The 21418-nt window shown below is 41.0% G+C and overlaps 1 protein-coding gene across 2 annotated transcripts in view; it reads left to right on the forward strand.

Moving 5' to 3' along the window:
- The first annotated feature begins 575 nt into the window (after positions 1–575).
- LOC116252416 (COP9 signalosome complex subunit 5-like) overlaps positions 576–21418 on the forward strand; it is a 60525-nt gene continuing 39682 nt past the window's right edge. The window contains exons 1-2 of one of the 2 annotated variants that reach the window (XM_031626661.2): positions 576–1869; positions 1973–2387. In XM_031626661.2, coding sequence (XP_031482521.1) covers positions 2007–2387 — 381 coding nt within the window. In that variant the 5' untranslated portion in view covers positions 576–1869; positions 1973–2006. The remainder of the gene's footprint in view (positions 1870–1972; positions 2388–21418) is intronic. The other variant, XM_031626660.2, reaches the window with a different exon arrangement.

The raw sequence follows: 21418 nt of genomic DNA on the forward strand, positions 1-21418 counted from the left end.
CACCACTAGTTTTAGGGGCCACGAAATAGTAAGCAGCGTTATAGAGAAAATACATATGAGAAGAGAGGTATTGATAAGCAAGATCACACATATGAGTAGCCAAGTAACGATTTTAATACTTCCATGTGAATGAGGTGAGCGCTATTGCAGATGTAGGTGAAAAAATCGATAAACCACACTAAAACAAAGTGTGCCGTTTTCTCTTTCTCTTCATTTGTATTTCAGTGCATATTTGTTCCAATAGTTGAAGGCATATGTGTTGTCACTGAATTATATTCCTTCATGTGGGGCATCAAACTCACCATCACCTTGTTCGTGCACGCACATATACTAAAAGACTTTCCTCCTCTCCAATTGCATCAGGGTGAATTTCATGTCCCAAAGTCATGTCTGGCCTGTTTGTGCATGAACAAATCTAATAGAACAGTTTTCTCTACTCAAGGTATGTAAAGATGAATATCAAATGCAAAATTGTGCCCACTACTTTGTCATTTGTACATGTGGGTATCATTGGAAGACATTTATCGCACGTGTGGAACTCACGACTGGCATGTTCATGCATGAACATCGTTATTGGAATACTTTCTTCTGCTTCATGTGCATCACGATGCTTATCACATGCAAAACCATGCTTATTACTACATTATTCGTGTACACATGTATCGGTTGGAACACGTTCCTCGCATGTACAACATTCAAATATGCACACATCAACTGGAACCCTTTTCTCACACACATAAAACTTGCCGATAACTTGTTTGTACATGCATAAATCTATTGGAAGACTTTCCTCTGCTATACAAAAATAACAACAATCATAGTTATACTGTCCATGAACATGTCCATATGCGTTGAACACTTCCCTTTGCTCCATATGCATCAAGATAACTCCCACATGAAAAATCAAACTAATTATTGCAATGTTCCTGTACGCGTGCATCCATTAGAACACTTTTCTCCTATGTGTCAAATCCACGATTAATCCATTCTTGCATTCAAATATCTATTGGAACACAAATATCTATTGGAACACTTTCATATTCTATGACAACTATGTCAGTCACATGCTTTTCAATCATTTTATCTTGCGTCATCATCATTATCATTATTGACAAAATTGAAAAGCCGGATTTTCATTTGGTGCACGAGCCACCGACTCAAAGGAATCTGTGGAATCTTCTCGTTTGAGTTTGGGGCAGCAACACCTAAGCCCGAGCATTTATGGAATGCGTAATTATGGCATCGACGACTTTCGATTGAGCTCCATCTGCTGGCTGCCTCCACAAATTTGCGGTAGGGATGTTCATGAGTGGAGCTCGAGCTCCGCTGGGCCACCTCAGCTTGAGTCTCCATAACCATGGCTCAGCTCGAGCTTATGAAGCTTGACCTTGGCTTCGCTAAGCTCGAGCTTTTTGTGAAGCACAAGAACAATAACTTAACCAAATTTTTTTTGTTGACAAACATGTGAAACATCGTTTACATATACACGAGCTTAAATGAGTTCAACCGAGTCGAGAACTCGACTCATTTATTAGTCGAGTCGAAATTAGCCGGGCGAGTTTAATAAGTCCAGCCCGAGTAGGTTCGACCTGCGAACATACAGAACCGCAACTTGGTCTGGTGAAAGGCGCAGCGTCTGGAATAATTGTTATTCTTTATATTAATTTTCATTTTCTATCTTACTTTGTTCTGCTGTTTCCAACCCCGCAAAGCAGACGAGTTCTGCGAAGCCCTGGAAAGCAGGGTCTCTGCCTTTATCTGGAGTCGAACGATTGCCCGATCATCTGTCAGTTCCAACCATCCAGAAATACTTCCCCGCACCGGCTCTCCGTCGCCGTCTGCCCCTTTTCCTTTTTTCCCTAACCCGGAGTACGATTCCTCCCCGTAACAAAGCCGCCGTTTTTGTTCCTGGAGAAAATTTCACATTTCTTGGGTTTCGCTTCTCTGCTTCTCTGTTATTACGTTTTTTAAGGTTCTTGTGGTATAGGTTTTCATCTTTCGAGCAAATGGAGCATTCAGCAGCGATTTCTCAGCAGACTTGGGAGTTAGAGAACAGCATCGTCGGCATGGACGTGCCCGACTCGGATTCCATCTACTTCTATGACGAGGCTGGTCAGACGAAGACGCAGCAGGAGAAGCCCTGGAACAACGATCCGCATTACTTCAAGAAAGTGAAGATCTCCGCGCTTGCTCTGCTGAAGATGGTTGTCCACGCCCGTTCAGGAGGGACGATCGAGGTGATGGGGTTGATGCAGGGGAAGACTGATGGCGACACCATAATCGTTATGGACGCATTTGCGCTCCCTGTTGAAGGGACCGAAACCCGGGTCAATGCGCAGGCTGATGCTTACGAGTACATGGTTGACTATTCTCAGACAAACAAACAAGTACGCCCCGTCAACTGGAGTCGATTCTTCGTCTTCTTGTTTGAACTTGTGATATCTGTTTCTGTGTCTTGTCTACTTCAATTAGACAGACTAACAAATGCTGTATGTAATGTAGTATATACTTGACTTGACTTTCGAGAAAAAGGATAGAATACACCCTTAAGGCCAGTTTTGACTGAGGATTTTGATCAGGAAACTTCTAATGTTGGACAATCACTCTTAATCCTATTCCACCACATATCTAAATCTAAATGAAGCACTATGAAAAGCAGCAAATAAACATACTAAATTATAATTGTGAAAATAAATCAGAACTTTGTGTCATACCTAGAGACATGGTTATCTTATTTCGAATGGTTGCATTTCTTCTCATCTCACCTGGAAAATTATCATATATTCATGTTACGATGGATGGCATCCTATGTTGTCAAGGCACCTAGGCGCTGCCTAGGCAAAAAAAAGCGACCAATTTTTTCTTTTAGTCATGTTAATATGTCAAGCTATTTTGATTAACTATTACTAATATTTGAAATGTGGAGAGTAGTAGTATGCAATAAGGAGATGATGAAGCTGCCCAGTCCACCTTTAATCTATGATTCTTCAAACATGCATGTGTAACTTCTTTGTTCCAGGTTCTCTCTGCTGACCACTTTTACTTTACCTTATAAAGGCCTATCATCACCATCAACCAACCATAATCCTTTGACCAAGCATATGCTGATTTTTAATAACTTCCTGCATAAGTATCAAAATTGAGTGTGGAAAGTAATATCAACAACTGAACAAGATTTTCTGTGATTAGATGTCGATATGCAACAATTCATCACTAGATAACATATGTATCAAAGGATTTTCTTTGCTTTAATATACTATACACAGTCAAGATACTTGTAATGAATCTAGTTTGTGTAGGTTGGATTAGTTCGGCTAAATGCATAAATTTCTCTTGAGACTCAATACATAAACATAGTTGTAAATGTATTTTGTAATATTTTGGCTTGTTCAACAACTGATTTCATATCATATATGTCCCAAAATTTTCAAGCACGAGTTTCATAATAGGACATGAAGTACAAAGAGTAACCCATCTTGTTCAGTCAACAACTTATTTGCAGCTTTAAAATTGGATGCATTGTCTGTGATAAGCTGCAAAATGTTCTTAGCCTCAATGTCTTTTTCAACATCATAAAATGTACATGATTAAACATCAGTAGTTTTGGGAGTATCTGACAAATTAGTGGATTTCATGAACATAGTACCTATAGTACTATATATAAGAAACTTTGTTAGTGTTCTTGACCATGTTTCGGTCCACCGATCTACTATAATACTGCACCCCATTTCTTTCCAGCTCAAACTTAGTTAATCGAGATATGCCTTCACTTAATTGCTGCATCAAGAACTTTGTTTCTGAGCTGATGGTAACATTTTATATTGAAGGCCTATAGAAGCAATATGTACTCATAAAAACCATCTTCCAACTGCATTACTTGTCAGTTTTACCATATTTTTTGAAGTCATAGATGTACAAATATAGGCTACGAACCTGAAGCACTATACGAAGGGAAATAGCTTCTCATTGTTCCAAAAGCACTCGACCTACCATTAGGTGCTTGCTCTACAACTAGACCTGCTACTAATGCACCCGTTCTTTTCCTGCTGGAACTGGAAGTGTAGCATGCATTACCTATTTTCTTTTGCCTTCAAGCTGGCTACATCAGATCTTACACTTTGCTAACTAGAATCAGGATCCTCCTCATCGTTGTCCTCGGGTTCCCAAGGCTCAATATAGCCAATTTCTGCTTCATCTATTTCTCCTTTTTTTTTTGCTTTAAGGCATTGATCACATAAAAAATTGCTGTCCCACAAATGATGACTATTGATGTTATTTACTGGCAGTGTGTGGAGCCACATTCTCATGCATACCAAGTACGCCTGTGCTAATAATTGTTTTTTTTGACAATGCTTGCAAATGATTTTCAACTGATCATTTTCGTGCACGTCGCCATTGCTGGTGTTAACATATGTAGAAATAAAATATGCACGAGAGTAGAAGATAGCACACCAAGGTAACGTGGAAAACCCTCAACACGAGGGAAGAAAAACCACGGGTGAGGAGGTCTGGTGCCCACTAGCAGCCAGACACTCTCTCTCTTAGAAACTTCATTAACTCTTAAGATTAGGGTTTACAGAGATATAAGTAGTCCTAACCAGGACAAACTGGATCGGGTCCAGATCCGGACCTGTACAACAAAACCCGTCAACACTCCCCCTCAAGTTGGGCATACATATCAAACATGCCCAACTTGGATACATTTCTCTCAAATGGAGTTACACTTAAGGCCTTGGTTAGGATATCGGCAGTTTGGTCTTCAGACTTTATGTATGGTAGCGTTAATTCCTTATCATCAATTCTTTCTCTGATGAAGTGACGGTCAATCTCCACATCCTTTGTTCGATTATGAAGAACCGGATTGTTAGCCAAGTTAATTGCAGACTTATTATCACAATACATCCTCATAGGCCCTTCAATCTGTATTCCAATATCTGTCAGTAAGATCTTCAGCCATAACAATTCTGATACCCCAGTAGCCACAACCCTATATTCAGCCTCTGCACTCGAGCGGGAACAAACATCTTGTCTCTTGCTTCTCCAAACGACTAAATTTCCCCCCAAGTAGACGCAGTACCCTGAAGTAGATCTTCTGGTGTCAACACAGCCTGCCCAGTCTGCATCAGAATACTCTTCAACTTCAATAGACCTTTGTTGCACATATAGAAGTCCCTTCCCGGGATTCTTCTTCAAGTAGCACAAAATTCTATCTACAGCCTTCAAGTGCACATCTGTAGGTGCATGCATGAACTGGCTCATCATATTTACAACAAAGGTGATATCAGGTCTAGTCAGAGTGAGATAAATCAGTTTGCCAACTAGACGTTGATATCTCCCTTTAGCTTCTTCACACAACAGTTCTCTATCTTTGCTACCAAGTTTTTTTCCAGCATCTATAGGAGTAGAGGCTGGTCTGCACCCCAGTTTCCTGTCTCCTTCAATAGATCCAGGGTATACTTCCTTTGACTAAGTATAAGAGTTGTACCTGATCTAGCAATTTCAATGCCAAGGAAATACTTCAGTTTACCAAGATCTTTTAGATCAAATTCAGTAGATAGTAAACCCTTTAATCTTGCTATCTCTTCCTTATCATCACCTGTAACAATCATATCATCAACATAAACCAACAGTAGAGTAACTTTACTCTCTATTCTCTTTACAAACAGGGTATGATCTCCATTTCCTTGTTTGTAGCCATGTTTCTTCATAACAAGTCTGAGCCGTTCAAACCATGCTCGGGGAGACTGTTGTAGCCCATACAAAGCTTTCTTCAATTTACAGCATTTTGTAGGTTTCTCAAAACCTGGTGGCATGCACATGTACACTTCCTCTTCGAGATCTCCATTGAGAAAGACATTCTTCACATCAAGTTGGCACATCTCCCAACCCTTCAGCACCGCCAATGAAATAATAACTTTAACAGTCTTCATCTTTGCGACTGGAGCAAATGTCTCTAAGTAGTCGATCCCATATTTCTGACTGAACCCCTTGGCCACCAATCGTGCTTTGTACCTCTCAATGTTCCCATCTGGTTTGTACTTAACAGTGTAGACCCACTTTGACCTAACCAAATGGGCTGCTTCAGGAATATCAACCACCTCCCATGTCTGATTTCTGTCTAAAGCTTCCATCTCTTCTTTCATTGCATAAGACCACTTAGTGTCACCCTGAGCCTCTGTAGCATTCCTGGGAATCACAACCACAACCAAGGAGGATACAAAACATTTATAGTCAGTGCTCAATCTAGAGTAAGATACGAAGTTACCAATAGGGTGCTGGGCACATGACCTGACACCCTTTCTCAAGGCAATGGAAAGGTCCTCCTTTTCTTTTTCAGTCTGAATTTCATTTCCAACATCTTGCTTCTGAACATGACTTGGATCATCTAAGGAAGAAGTAGGATTGGGATTTGGTGTAACCTCCTCATCATTAATCACCTTGTCAGTACAAGCTCTTCTCTTGGAATACACCTGTCCAAACATATGATTACCCTCTTGTTCTGTCACCATAGGATGCTCTCCCTCCTTCTCCTGTTCATGTACCTCAGTAGACGTCCCCTCTTCATCTTTGCCAAGCACCTTGGCAGCAGGATTCTCTTCACGCCTGTAATCCATAAAGTCTGTAAACTGAATTTCCTGTGTGGGAGAATACACTTCCTTAGACATTAACTTCTCCCCCTGAAGAGAATTCTCACCAAAAAAGGAGACATGTTCCAAGAATGTGACATCTTTGGTAATGTGAACTCGACCAGTGGTGGGATCTAGACATTTATACCCTTTTTGGGTGGAAGAATACCCAAGAAAGATGCCCTTAATAGATTTGGGATCAAGTTTTTTCACATTTGGGCTGTGGTTATGTATGAAACACACACATCCAAAGACTCGAGGAGGGAGGTGAAAAAGTTGACTACTCCCTAGAAGCATAGAGTAGGGAGCACGACCCTTTAGCACACGACTAGGCATGCGATTAATCAAGTAGACACTTGTAAGGATTGCATCTCCCCAATAGTACTTTGGGAGATTTCTTTAGAACAATATGGCTCCGGTAACATTGAGCAACTGACGATTTTTCCTCTCAGCAACCCCATTTTGAGGGGAGGTATAACTACAGGATGTCTCATGAACAATCCCCCTCTTTCGAAAGAACAGTGAGACACATATATTCACGAGCATTATCAGACCGAAATGTCTTAACAAAATTTCCATACTGGTTTTCCACTAGGAGGATGAAAGTTTCAATAATGTGAGGCACCTCACTACGATCTTTCAACAAATACACAAAGGTACACCTTGAATAGTCATCTATAAAAGTTATAAAGTACTGAAAACCACCACGAGAATAAATGCCCGAAGGCCCCCACACATCAGAATGAACCAAGGAGAAAGCTTTATTAGAACGACTATTTGAAATTGGATATGAAGCTCTAACATGCTTCGCAAACTGACACACATCACATGATAACATGGAAATGTTTAAACTAGAACATAGTTCAGGGAACAATTGTTTCAAAATCCCAAATGGGAGATGACCAAGGCATTCATGCCAAAACAAAAATAACTGACGACACTCTTCCTTCTTTTTCTCTGTCCTGCTGACTGCTGACATAAGAGCTGTGGCAACGCGTATAAGAAGCCGATATAACCCATCAGACACCAAACCAATCCCAATCCTCTTCCCTGTCACCAAGTCCTGCAAAACACAACGTTTTTCAGAAAATATAAGTTCACACTTCAGTTCCTTGGTAATCTTACTAACAGATAACAAATTTAAGGGAAGATGGGGGACATGTAAGGCATCGTGAACTAAAAAATTATTCAACAAGGAAAGACTCCCTTTCCCTGCCACAAAAGTAAAGGAACCATCGGCAAGGGACACACGTTCCCTTCCCGAGGATAGCTTGTAGTCATGGAAAAGCTTGGGGTTGCCAGTCATGTGATGAGTGGCACCACTATCAACAATCCATTCACCCATATAAGAAGTACCTTCTGCCCCTAAAACAGCCAATGCCTGATTGATCTTCACCTCAACTGGTGAATCTGCCTGACCAACATCAATCTGCGCGCAGCTCACGAATCTGTTCTGTAGAAATAGAACCTTTCCCATCACTAAGACTTGTTGCAGACAATACAGGCTTCTTCCCACTAGAAGGCCTCACCCTACTATCCTTCTTCTCTGGATGCAGGTCCCAACAAAAATCTCTAGTATGACCAAGTTTTTTGCAATGTGTACATTTCCGGGAAGAACGAGGAGTTCCCACAGGGGCACGGCTAACATAGGCAGACTGTTCTTCCCCTTTTCGTCCACTAGAGAGCAGCCTTCTCTGTTCTTCAGCTTCAACTCGGGAATAAACATCTTCAATACTGAATGATTCGTCAGAGTTAAGAATCCGACTCCTTATATTTTCAAAGTCATCATTCAGTCCGGATAAGAAAAGGAATACCCTGTTCTCCCATTTATCGGTCATATACTGCATCTGGTCTTGAGGACACCTCCATGTAATATCAGAATGATAGTCAAGGTCCTCCCACTTCGATTTTAATGCTGCATAAAAGTCTGCAACCGAAAGAGCACTTTGTCGCAGGGCATACACATCTTTCATAAGTTGATACACACAAACTTTCTTTTTCTTTTAACCATACATCTGCTCCAAAATAATCCACATATCCCTTGCAGTCTTCTTGCGAAGAATGAGGGGTTGGATATCCGGGGACACTGAATTAACATTCCAGGTTTTTACCTGGTTGTCTTCAAGAAACCATGTATCCCAAGCCAGACTATCTTCAGCAGGTTCGACCTTTCTCCCATTCACATAGGCAATGCGTCCTCGCCCAGCAATCCCCATAGTAATTGCAGTAGACCATCGTGAATAGTTCTCCTTGGTAAGTTGAATGGTGGTAACTTGAACCGGTACATGATCAGTCCGCGCAGATGCAACATCAGGTAGATTGGTATTGACTGAAGAGGAAGACGAGTCAGCCATGATCACCGGCTAGAAGCGGCTGCCCAACAACACACACAGCAGCGGCAACCCAGAGGACGGCAGTGGCAGAGGCGCAGCACAGTAGCAGCGTCGGGTGGCGCGACGCAGCCAGGGATCAACGGCGAAAGCAGAGGGCGGCGCTTGGCAGCGCGCGCGGAGAACAGGCGGCGTCGACAGAGGCGTCGGACGTCGGCCGGTCGTCGTGCGGGAGGCGTCGGTGATGAACAGTGGAAGGATTCCGTCGGGCGATGAACAGTGCCGGGGACCTCCTTCAACACAATCGAACGATTAAGCAACAGTAACGCCGAAACTTCATGGCTCTGATACCATGTAGAAATAAAATATGCACGAGAGTAGAAGATAGCACACCAAGGTAACGTGGAAAACCCTCAACATGAGGGAAAAAAAACCACGGGTGAGGAGGTCTGGTGCCCACTAGCAGCCAGACACTCTCTCTCTTAGAAACTTCATTAACTCTTAAGGTTAGGGTTTACAGAGATATAAGTAGTCCTAACCAGGACAAACCGGATCGGGTCCAGATCCGGACCCGTACAACAAAACCCGTCAACAACATACAGTATGGTTACTCATACTCTATATACTATATATCTATTGTATATATAATTATCCTTCTATAGTGGGATTGTGTGTGAGTGTGTGTGTATATATATATATATATATATATATATATATGTATGTATATATATCTGTATATATACTTAGTATGTAGGAATAGTTAAATTTATTTTGTTCTATTTTTTCAGTTTGAATTTTATTTTCTATTTTTGGTGACCAAGTTTGTCTAGCTGTTGAAAGCTCTTCCACTGGCTCTTAATGGAGCTATTGGAAGAGCCCAACTGCTAGTTCTTCTCACGTTGTATATATGTCAAGTGGGGAACCTCCCCACTCATTACAGTGTGCTCCTTTACTACTTTATAAGTGAGAAATATATATTTCCCATTCTTTGAGTGTTCTTTAGGCCTTTGTTATTGCATTTCATATATTTGACCAAGTCTTGAGCTGTGTCTTGGTGATACTACTCTTTTGAGTAGATTTTTGTGTCTCAGGCTGGGTGGTTCTTGGACGTGCTGCAAGTTGAATAAGAAGCTATTCCCTGAAGTGTGCTATCATAAGAACTTGCTTTTGCAATATTCTGAAATGGTTGATGAATGTGATGGATCTTTTTTGCCTAGAATTAAGCTCAATGGCTCCAACTACCCTGTGTTATTGGAGGCGTACACTTTGACGTGTGAAGCGTACCCCTCAAGGCATTTTCACCTCAAAACACCTCGAGGCATGGTAGCTGCTGGCTACTACTTTCAGTTCCCTGCAAGAAGAAGTTCTCCAACTCACGCACATACATTCTCCCTAATTCCTAATTTGGATGCCCTCACTCAAAGGGATTTCATTCCTCTCATATCCATCAAATTACCATGCATGACAATTTGTATAGGGGGTTTACAAGGTCTGTATTAAAGACCCAACTTGACCATGATGGGAGCCGATTAACCCTGACCCTTAACTTGCTGCTAAGGACCAAACGACTATTAATACTCCCTCATTGGTGAAACACCTTGTCCTCAAGGTGTGAGCATGGTAAAAATGGCTGCTGTGTGTGAGGAGATGTGAGATTGGATGCAGTTTACTGTTAGTAGCATGCATGTCATTGTGATTTCTATTTAGGAACTTTGGGTGCTTGGCAATAACACACGTCCTCATTCCATCTTGCAATCATCCAGCTTTTTGGACTGCTACATCACCTTCCAGTATTCCTCATCATAATCACAACAGGGCGAACTCTTCTCAACAATGTTGTAAAAGGCGTATCATAACGTGTATTGGTTGGGCCAACCTATACAGTGTATCATAGCGTATCGTAAATGTAGCGTAGCGTATCGTAAATTAATTTTTTAATTCATAAAAAAATCTTACAAAATAGAAAAAATAGATAAAAAATTATAAAAAAATCGTTAAAATCAAGAAAAACAAGGAAAGTTTGGAAAAAATGTGATCTATATAAAAAACTCATCACATTATTCATAAGCCATAATATATTGACAACACATTTAGAAATGAGAAATAAAAAATTCATAATAACATAATAAGTGTCTATCACAACTTTAATGTTTAAACTTTCAAGTGTTTTAGATTACATTACAAGTTCACAACATATAATATATCATGATTATCATCACTCAAGGTCTCATCATCCCCATGGGGCCCTGAGTAAACCTTCTTATCCACCAGCAAGTTCTCCTCTAAATCAATGATTATCACATAAATGGGCGATTTTTTATAGAAAAACTAGTAAAACTTCCCCCTCTTACAACTTTTAGACATGTTTGGAAAGAAGAAGTGAGAGGCTCTTTTGTAAAAAAAAATACAAAAATTCATTTTATCCTTGTATCATACGATACGGGGGTGTATTGGACGTATCGTACGATACGGCCCCCGTATCGCACAATATGGCCGATACGCTTACGATACGCAAGTGTATCGTGTATCGTAGGTGTATCGTATAGGTTCAAACCTATACGATACACATAACACTGCTTGTCAATGTTCTTCAATCCCTCTAGTCTCCTTTTCATGTTGACCAATTGTTCAGCTCTTAGGCTCTTAAAGTCAACATGATTCAACACCTTAGGTAAATGCTTGCCAGTTGCTCCATTACTAGAAATACTATGTTGTGCATTCATATTCTGTTGAATTTTGATTGTTGCTGGCCATACTTAGGAGACATGATGAAACACGAACATGTGACAAGTGAGTTGTCCCTCAACCCTTTCCACTCGAACATCGACATGTTGAAGTCCTATCAACTCATCATAGGCACTAGTTGTTTCTATCATTGGTGAATGAAAAATTACTTGCAAAACCACTGTACCATCATGCATTTATCAGCAAGACAAACATTCATGTGAAAAAGGTCCCTGAACTGCATAGCTATAGTCCTCTCTAAGGTGTGGTTATGGACCTTATGGCAGCACCAAACTCCAGCTTCAAGGTAGTTGCCCTTATTCCACTTAAACACTCTGTTTCCGTGAAACAATAGACTAAGAGCCGGGGGCCAGTTTGACGTCCACAACATAGATAGGGAACCTAAAAATGGAGGTTATATTGCTTGCCCGATTAGGCAATTGTAGTTTACTATTTTTTAAGTACCGATTTTTGGCATTAACCTACATTGGCAGGGAGTCCACCTTCAGAGGTATCTTCCAAATTAGTTGACTGACTGGAGCTCTAAAATACCTTATGATATCCCTCCCTTTCAAATAAGTTCCCATAGCAAAGGCTATCACAACTGAGAAATATTTTGGGAATAAGGGCTTCTGAATATGCTACTATGTGTTCCTTAGACAAGAGACCTTGTCATCAACATTTCAAAACTGCTCCCCTAGAAGTTCTATCCTTAAGAAGAACGGCAATGACTTGGAGGCTTCATGTTTGTATTTCTTAATGCTCTTTGCATATCCTCCTTAACACCCTTGAAGCAATCGGTAGTCGGTAGGAATGTTCTTGATTTGGATAAACAACTCTCATTTAACTCACGTCTGAGAAGTTTTATAAAGAACTCCATAAGAACACAATTTTTCGGGTAGGAGCTTCATAGAACCATTAGAGAAGGCAGATTGCTCTTCTTCACACCGGTTGAACATATTGTGAAGGGAGTGACCTCTTGCCGAAGGACCTTGCCAATATTTCAATTTTCAACCCTCATATTGTCTGGTGTAGGAAGCTTGCGACATCTTCTACTAATCCATACTCCTAGACTTCAAGGACATAACCTCCATATACCACACACGCCTCTAAACAGAGAAAAGCTTTTATTGCAAATTTTGTTGCATAACCATCCTACGAGCAATGAGGCAGCCTTAGTCCAGTAGACAAGGCAAATACCATTATCATGGGCTTGGGACCATTCAGATTTTGCTCAAAATCATCCATTAAATAGTTTAATAATAATCAGGACGTCTGGTACCATTTCTAGTAAGTTTTTTGACTGTCTCATTAACAAAATTAGTTTATGTTAAAGCATGATTTTCAGTGTCCATAATGTACAAGTTGCTTCTGTTTGGGTTATAAGCTAGCACCTAAGAGCAATTGAAGGGGCACACCATCGAACGACTCATTCATGCCTTCAATTTCTAGTCCAACTTGAAGAACAAAATTCCCATTTAATTCTGATACTGTTACACGACTACAGTTACTGTCTAGAATGAACAATTGTGATGCCACCATGTACGATAATTAGAAGTGATAAACGACACGTGGCGGTAGAGAAAAGTGGTAGCGAAAATTTTTCGCCTATGCCATGGCATATGGCTCGACCCTTCCTATGTACACATAAAGGTTGCCTGTGTTACGGCCAGAGAGAGAGAAAAGCCAAAAAGATTCTCATTAACGTGACCCTAATCTCAAAGTTAAAGAGATTAGGACTGGCGGTACATAATTTACAATATTAGTCCAAACAACATTAGATAATATTAAAAGACCTACACTCAAACTTTCTAATATTGCAGAAACACTCTAGTCGACTGTCTAAAGTATCTAACACTCCCCCTCAAGCTGGAGCATATATATCAATCATGCTCGGCTTGTTACAACATCTCAAGAAATCGCCTATGGGGAGAGCCTTGGTAAAAATATCAGCAGCCAGATCTTCTGAGGAGACATGAACAGTGCTAATAACACCTTTTTGTACTAAGTCCTAAACATAGTGACAATCCACTTCGATGTGTTTCGTTCTCTCCGGGGGTGTTTGATTGCCCGGGTGAAGGGCGTTTTTTCGGAAAAAACCGTATGGGCGGGTGGAATTTCACCCGCTCGATGGATCCCCCCGCGCTCGACTTTCCCCCTCATTTCCTCCCTCTGCCCGCAGCTCCTCCTCTCGCTCGAAGAGAACGCCCGCAGCTCCTCCTCGCTCACTGTCTTTGGCCGCTCCCACCGTCGCCGGTCCACCGTCGCCGCACTGACGGTCGCCGCTCTGCGTCTCTGTCGGTGATCTTTCCCCCTTTCTCTCTTGCTCTCTGCTGCCCTCATCTTCTCCCAAATCAGTGCTCTAATCGGTGGCCTAATCACCGTCGCACAGCAAACGACTTCTCGCTCGCAGGTTCGGAGGCATCTCCCTTCCTCTCTTTCTCCCTTTCTCTCTTGCTCTCTGATGCCCTCCTTTTCTCCCTTTCTCTGTTGCCCTAATATATTTTTTTTTGGCATCTCACCGGCAGGGAAGACAGCGCTGCAGCCGCTAACCCCACAGTCGCTGCTCCTCCGATCCGCCATCGCTGTAGCTTTTGCGCTCGTTTTCAGAACTTCTGGTATTTCTCAAATCCCCTTTCTTGCGATTTTAGCAGAGCATAGAAGGCTGGTCTGTGCTAATTGATAGGTTATGTGCGACACTGGATGTGGCATACGCTTTTGTTGTACTGCGAATGTGGCATACGCTTCTGGGATGATGCTATGATGGCGCTTCGCTGAACACCTGGGATGAGAGTTTGAGAAAGACCACCAGAGCTTTGAGAGTTCCCTGGACCGTCCGATCAAAAGATCAAGGGTCCGGATGGGAGTCTCCATCTCTTTCCATACCTAGAATCAAGAAGCAAGGACTATATATACTATAGGCTCCCAAGTCGATTTTGATCATTATGGACTAGTGCCAAAGATATGTATACACGTTACGTACGCCTGTACTAGTTCTAGACATGTATAAGAGCAAAACATAATAGGTCCAGGTCTGTTTTTCATTCCCGTTTTTCATTTTAGTGGAGTGTTAAGAGCTTGAATCTTGTTGAAAGAATTTGTACCACGAACCTGAACTCATTAGAGTCCAAATTATGCTTCAGATAATTCATGTTTCAAGTAGAATATGTCCAGTTCTTTTAAACAATCTCTACATAATAGCTTGTGTAACCGTTCCTTATCCATCAATTGGTTGGCTACATGTTTCGTGGTCACCAGATTTCTTTCTCTGTTAGGATTATCCTTGATTGTCATCATAAACTTTGGTGCTTCATCTTGAAAATGTTGAAGATTTTTTATACTACAACTTGTTTCCTGATTTCTCATTTTGATTACACTCCTCCAATTTGAGTTGATATGAGATTATCGCAGTAAGTGTTATGCTTTGTGTTATACTTGGCATACGCTTCTGTTGTACTGCGATAACTTGAATTCAGTCCACCTCCTAGTATGCTTATGAATAATAATCTAACGAAAAATATGTCTTCATTCAAGTTGTTTAATTCAGTCCACATCCTCACTTGGATGTTTTTTATTTATTGTTGCGTTGGGTTTTTCTTGAAGGCCACAATGTTGTCATACAACTTATTTCATTTCTAAAAAACGTCTCCTAAATTATCTATCATGTGCATCAAACATGGTTAAATTTACTAGGTTAAATTCTTCATTGTGCATCAAACATGATTAAAATTAACAGGTTAAATTCTTCCAGTACATCAAACATGACCTCAAATCGGAAGAGGGTAAAATTTCATCCTGTTTTTTTTTTCAGAAAAATTTTTCAGGAAAATTTACCACGTTAAATTCTTCCCTGTGCATCAAACGCCCCCTCATGTAAGACAGAGTTGTTTGCGATATAGGTTGCTGCTCTGTTATCACAATACATCTTTATTGAGAGATTCACCGAAATGCCCAAATCTAGAAGCACTGATATGACGCATGACATTTCAGCTGCAGTTTGAGCCATAGTCCTATATTCAGACTTAGCACTAGATCGAGCCACCACATTCTGCTTCTTGCTCCTCTAGGAAATAAGATTGCCTTCCACAAAGACACAAAAATCAGTAGTAGATGCATGTCTTCTACAAACTTTTCATAATCAACATCACTATAAGCTTCTATGTTAACATATTTCTCTCTTTTTGAACCATAACCTCTTGCCTAGGGCTGATTTTAAGTATCTGACAACCATTAGAGCAGCCTCCCAATGAACCTTCTGGGGTTTTTCCATGGATTGACTTAGCTTATTCACAACATAGCTAATGTCAGGGCGAGTGACAGTCAAATATAAAAGTTTCCCTATCATAGATCCGTAAGATCTGGAGTCAAAATGCTTTGATTCATCATCATGAATATGAACACGAGGATTCATGGGAAGTGTGGCAGGTTTAGTCCTCAATAAACTTGTTTCCGGCAGAAGATCACGAACATTTTTCTTCGAGACAATACAACTCCTTTACTATTATGGGCCACCTCAATATCAAGAAAATAATGGAGTTGTCCAAGGTCTTTTGTGACAAAGTGTTTTTGTAGAAACTCCTTTGTCTGAGCTATCTCTTGATTACTTTCCTCGGTGAGAACAATATCATCAACATATACAATCAATATCACTATACTAGATGTGCTTTGGCTTGATAGGGATCGTCGACATCCACACTTAGATACAACCTCAATTAGCCTATGGAACCATGCACGTGGACTCTGTTTAAGTCCATAAATAGCTTTTTTCAATTTGCATACTTAGAACACTCCCTTTGTCGCTCAAAATTAGGTGGTTGCTGCATATAGACAGTTTCAGAGAGATCTCCATATAAATAGACATTTTTCACATCCAGCTGAAATAAAGGCCACTCTCGCTGGACAACAAGAGATATAATCAGTCGAATAGTGCTCAACTGAGCCATGGGCGAAAAAATCTCAAAGAAGTCAAACTCCATAAGTCTGTTTATATCCTTTAGCGATAAGACGTACTTTGAACTGTTCAACTGAACCATCAGAATGATACTTGATGATGAACACTCATTTGGAGACAACCACATTACAGTGCATCGGTGGATCCACCAAGTCCCAAGTCCCATGAGAGATAAGAGCATTCATTTCCTCCTGCATGGCTTGCCTCTACCGAGAATCTAACAAGGCTTGATGGTAAGAAGACGAGATAAGGTGGCTAGACATAGCTCGATCAAACTGCACCAAACTTGTACTTAGATAGTCAGTAGAGACCGAATTGGAAATCGGATGTAGTGTGCACTGTTGCTTGCCCTTGCGAATAGCAATAGGGAGTTCATCTACGGAATAGTCATCATTTATACTTGAGTCAGTCTTATCGGTGGAGCTTACCTCTTGAGAAGACGCTGGTGGGCAGTTGGAAGAGGGAACGTGACGACGAATGTAGACTAATGGAGGATCAATGAAACATTCACGGGACATAGGTTGAGAAGGAGGAATAGACTCAAGCGACACTGGAGGAATAGATACATGCATCTCAAACGTAGGAGGACACAACGAGGCAAAATAAAGACGAGACTCAAAGAATGTAACATCCACACTGATGATCTCTTACTTGGTCTGGGGATCAAAGCACTTCTATCCTTTTTGATTGGCCTAGTATCCAATGAATACACATTTGATGGCTTGGGCAACAAGTTTGTTTTTGATTGGGCCTAGGATGTGTGGCAAAACAGGTGCATCCAAATACTTTGGGAGGTATATGAAATAATGGTCGATCTGGATATAAACATTGAATGAGAATACGTTCTTGGATGGCTGACGTGAGTAATCTGTTCATGAGATAACATGCTGTAAAAATAACATCACCTCAAAAGTAGGCAGACATGTGAGAATGCAACATGAGGGTGCGAGCCACATTTAGGAGTTGCCGATGTTTGCGTTCGGCAACACCATTTTGTTGGGACGTGTGGGACAAGTATATTGTGGTCAAATTCCATGATTGACATAGAATTGAACTAGAATGGTAGATTTGAATTCAAGAGCATTATCAGTGCTAATATTTTTGACAATGAAACTAAATTGAGTTTTTATTTTCTTAACAAATTTCTAAAGAATACATATAACTTCAGATCTTTCTCGTAACAAAAATACCCAACTGACTCTAGTAAAATCATCAACCAAAACAAGATAATACCAAAAAACGTGAGCGAAAAGAAACCCGACTAGGACCCCACACATTCACGTGAGGAAGATCAAATGGACTTTAACTAGATGGACTCTGACTCGAAGGAAAACTGCTCCATGTATGCTTGCCTAACTGGCAAGCATCACATAAGAAGGACTCTAATGTAGACATATCTGGAAACATACGACGAAGTTTGGACACCGATGGATGACCCAATTTGAGATGCCACTAGAAAGAAGAAGGCCTCGAGGGGAATGAAAATGCATCATCATCAACTGGGACAGACAGGAAATAGAGGCCCTCACGTTCATGGCCGCCACCAACCATCTTCTCAGTTAGTAAGTCCTAAAAAGAACGTGACAAGATAAAAATGACTCTACACTGTAAGTCACTAGCTAATTGCTTAATATATAACAAATTAATAGGAAATCGAAGAGCATATAACACATGTGAAATAGTGGCTAAATGTGGGAGATAGATATCACTGCTGCCCAAAACAAGGGACAACTTGCCAGCAGCCAATCTGACATGCTGTGGTGTAGAGAATTTGATTAATGACAAAAAAGTCTATGGTTGATTACAACAGTGCCTGGATGCACTAGAATCTATCATCCACGTCATACCTGGGTCATCGGTAGGAACACCAACAGAGAAGGCTGAGTCTATGACAATAGTTGCAGATGTAGAGGTAGATGTAGAAGCAGATCTCTGAGCAAGAACAAGATCATATTCATCCTTACTAAAGTTAAGTGGATATGATGTGGATATAGAAGGATCGGTAGAAGACTCAACCATAGATATTGTAGCCTTTGATGGAAGCTGCTTGGGATGAAGAAGGACCTCTGCCTGCAGTGGTTTTACCTCCACCATGCCCAGGTGGACCAACAGAACGACGGTAAGGATGCTTATCCCAACAACGATCTCCTAAATGACCCAGTTTGCCACAAAAGGTGCAATGAAACCTGTCGCGTTTTGCACCACGGCCTGCACCACGTCCCTTAGCTCCAAGATAAGGACTATGGTCACGTCCTCCTAGTATCACAAGTGTAGAGAATGGTGTGTCATGCATAGGTTGAGAAAGACTGACAACAACCTATTATATGTGTCTGCTAAGTTTGGAACATCAGTGCCTGTGAGGATTTGAGCCTTTTCCATAGAGTATTCTGAAGATAACCCAGATAAAAACTTTGCTACCATACCAGTTTCAATGTGTGATGCATAGTAGTGCTGGCAAGGTGGACGAAGAGCCTTTAACCGTTCATACACAACAATCAATGTAGCAAAATATTGTGACAGGTCTTGATCACCTTGCCGTATGTTACATAACTCTACTTCCAATTGCAAGTTCTTAATAACATTGGTAGCATGAGAATATGTCTTCCTCAAGAAAGACCACATATCTTTAGCCTTGGTATAGTATGCAATTGTTGGAGCTATACGAGACTCTATGCTATTAATAATCCATGACATCATAATGTTATTGTCTTCATCCCATGCAACATATTTCCCTTTCCTTCTTGGTAGGTTTATTTTCTTCAAGGATATATTTCTTCCTATGACCAGCCACAAACATCATAAACACCTTAGACTAGATATCATAATTCGAACCAGTTACCAGTCATTTTGTATTCATTAGAACCTTTGGACCTATTATTGTCAGTCATAGTAGATAAAAAAAAAAAAACTAACACACAACATGTAGGATGCAACAGTCAATCACTACAGAGACAAATATCTCTACTGTCCTTGAAGATCATACGAAGATCACACACCAGGCAACGAGGAGAATAAAAATTCAGACGATTGTTGCTGATTTCGGCTAATTACTGCAGACTGCTGCTGCTTTGCTTTCAGTCGCCTTACATACAATTAGTAGAGCACCATCCACGTCAAGAACAAGGTTGAAACAACCTCCACGATCGGCAGATCAACTCTGCTCCACATGCCAAACTGCATCCAAGAACAGCAAATCAAACCTGCTCCACATGATCCATGTGAAACTTAGACACGCCTTAAACACCATCCAGGAATAGCAGATCAACTTTGCTCCACACGATCTGCTGTTCCGCACGCCAAACAGCAACCACGAGATCCCCACGAGATCCACTTAAGGATCTGATCACGCCTTCCACATAAGCGTGATTAGGTCGTTCTCCACGCATTTCTCTATTCTCTTACCGCCTCCTTGTTGGTAGATAAGAAGGAATAGAGATGGGCGACGAGAAGAGGGAGGAGGAAGGAGGTCGCCGGAGGACTTACTTGGCTGTGGTCGCTGGAGATGGCTTTGATACCATGTTACGGCCAGAGAGAGAGAAGCCAAAAAGATTCTCATTAATGTGACCCTAATCTCAAAGTTAAAGAGATTAGGGCCGGCGATACATCATTTACAATATTAGTCCAAACAACATTAGATAATATTAAAAGACCTACACTCAGACTTTCTAATATTGCAGAAAGACTCTAGTAGACTGTCTAGAGTATCTAACAGCCTGCATGATTGGCACATTATTTTTTCTCCCACTCAAGAAGAGCATGCACATCATTTTACAGAAAATTCTGAGTGGCAGGATGTTACACAAAGTCTATTATTCAGGATATCGATCTTCATTGTTTGTTCATAAATTTACAGTGGTGGCAAAAGCAATGGTGGATGATGCACTCTTTCTAGTACTAATGGAGTTTGGTGTTCATCTCAGGCCTTCTTTTCACCATGAAATAGAAGGGTTACCTTCGCGAAATTCTCAAGATCCCTTTGATGACCTTAATCAGAAATTTCTGCCAAATTCTTGCCACTAAGCCCAATAAGAACCAAGGATGGCTTGGAACTTATTCCTAGTTCTCTCTATGGATACATTGCACCGTAACTTATGGCTGGATGCATGATCTCATAATGCAACACTGCATGACAGATGGCTTCTAGGTCTTTCTTTATCAATTTTTGCAGAACGAGCTGAAATATCAACAATTGATTTGTCTTTGTACTTCTTCTCTAAGGAGTCCAAATCTGTTAGCAGACAACTTATGCTATGATACATCAAAAAATCCAGCAAAACTACCCTTCCCCTTAGGTCTGTAAAAAAATATAAGAGGAGAATAATGCAATCAATTGACCTTAGAGGGGAAGTTTGGCACCTTGTTACCTTTGACTTCCAAATCAGATATGTCTTAAAAAATTGGTCTGTCCTTCTAGGCGCAAACTTATCATGTTCTTGTGGAAGTGAGCAGTTTGAGGGCTGCCATATCACATGTATTCCTCTGGTGTTGTTCTCATCCTTGATGATTTCAATGTGTGGGTTTAGTGAACCTGCTCGTCAATCTCATTTAGCATTTTCTCAAGCATTTCATTAAGGGTCTCTTATTCCCCCTACAATGACGCCACTGCCATAACGAACGTACTGTCACCGTTGCTGTCGCTCTTGTCAGCACCACCATTACTGCCATAGTCACCGCCTTCTCCATTGCAAACTCTATCGCCGCGATCCCTTCCCTATTTGCAGCATCTGTTATAAGGAACTGCATCATTAGGGGTTCCATGAATTCCAACCATGTAGGCTTCCCTGGCC

This window comes from Nymphaea colorata, chromosome 4 (genome assembly GCF_008831285.2).
Source record: "Nymphaea colorata isolate Beijing-Zhang1983 chromosome 4, ASM883128v2, whole genome shotgun sequence".
NCBI lineage: Eukaryota > Viridiplantae > Streptophyta > Magnoliopsida > Nymphaeales > Nymphaeaceae > Nymphaea > Nymphaea colorata.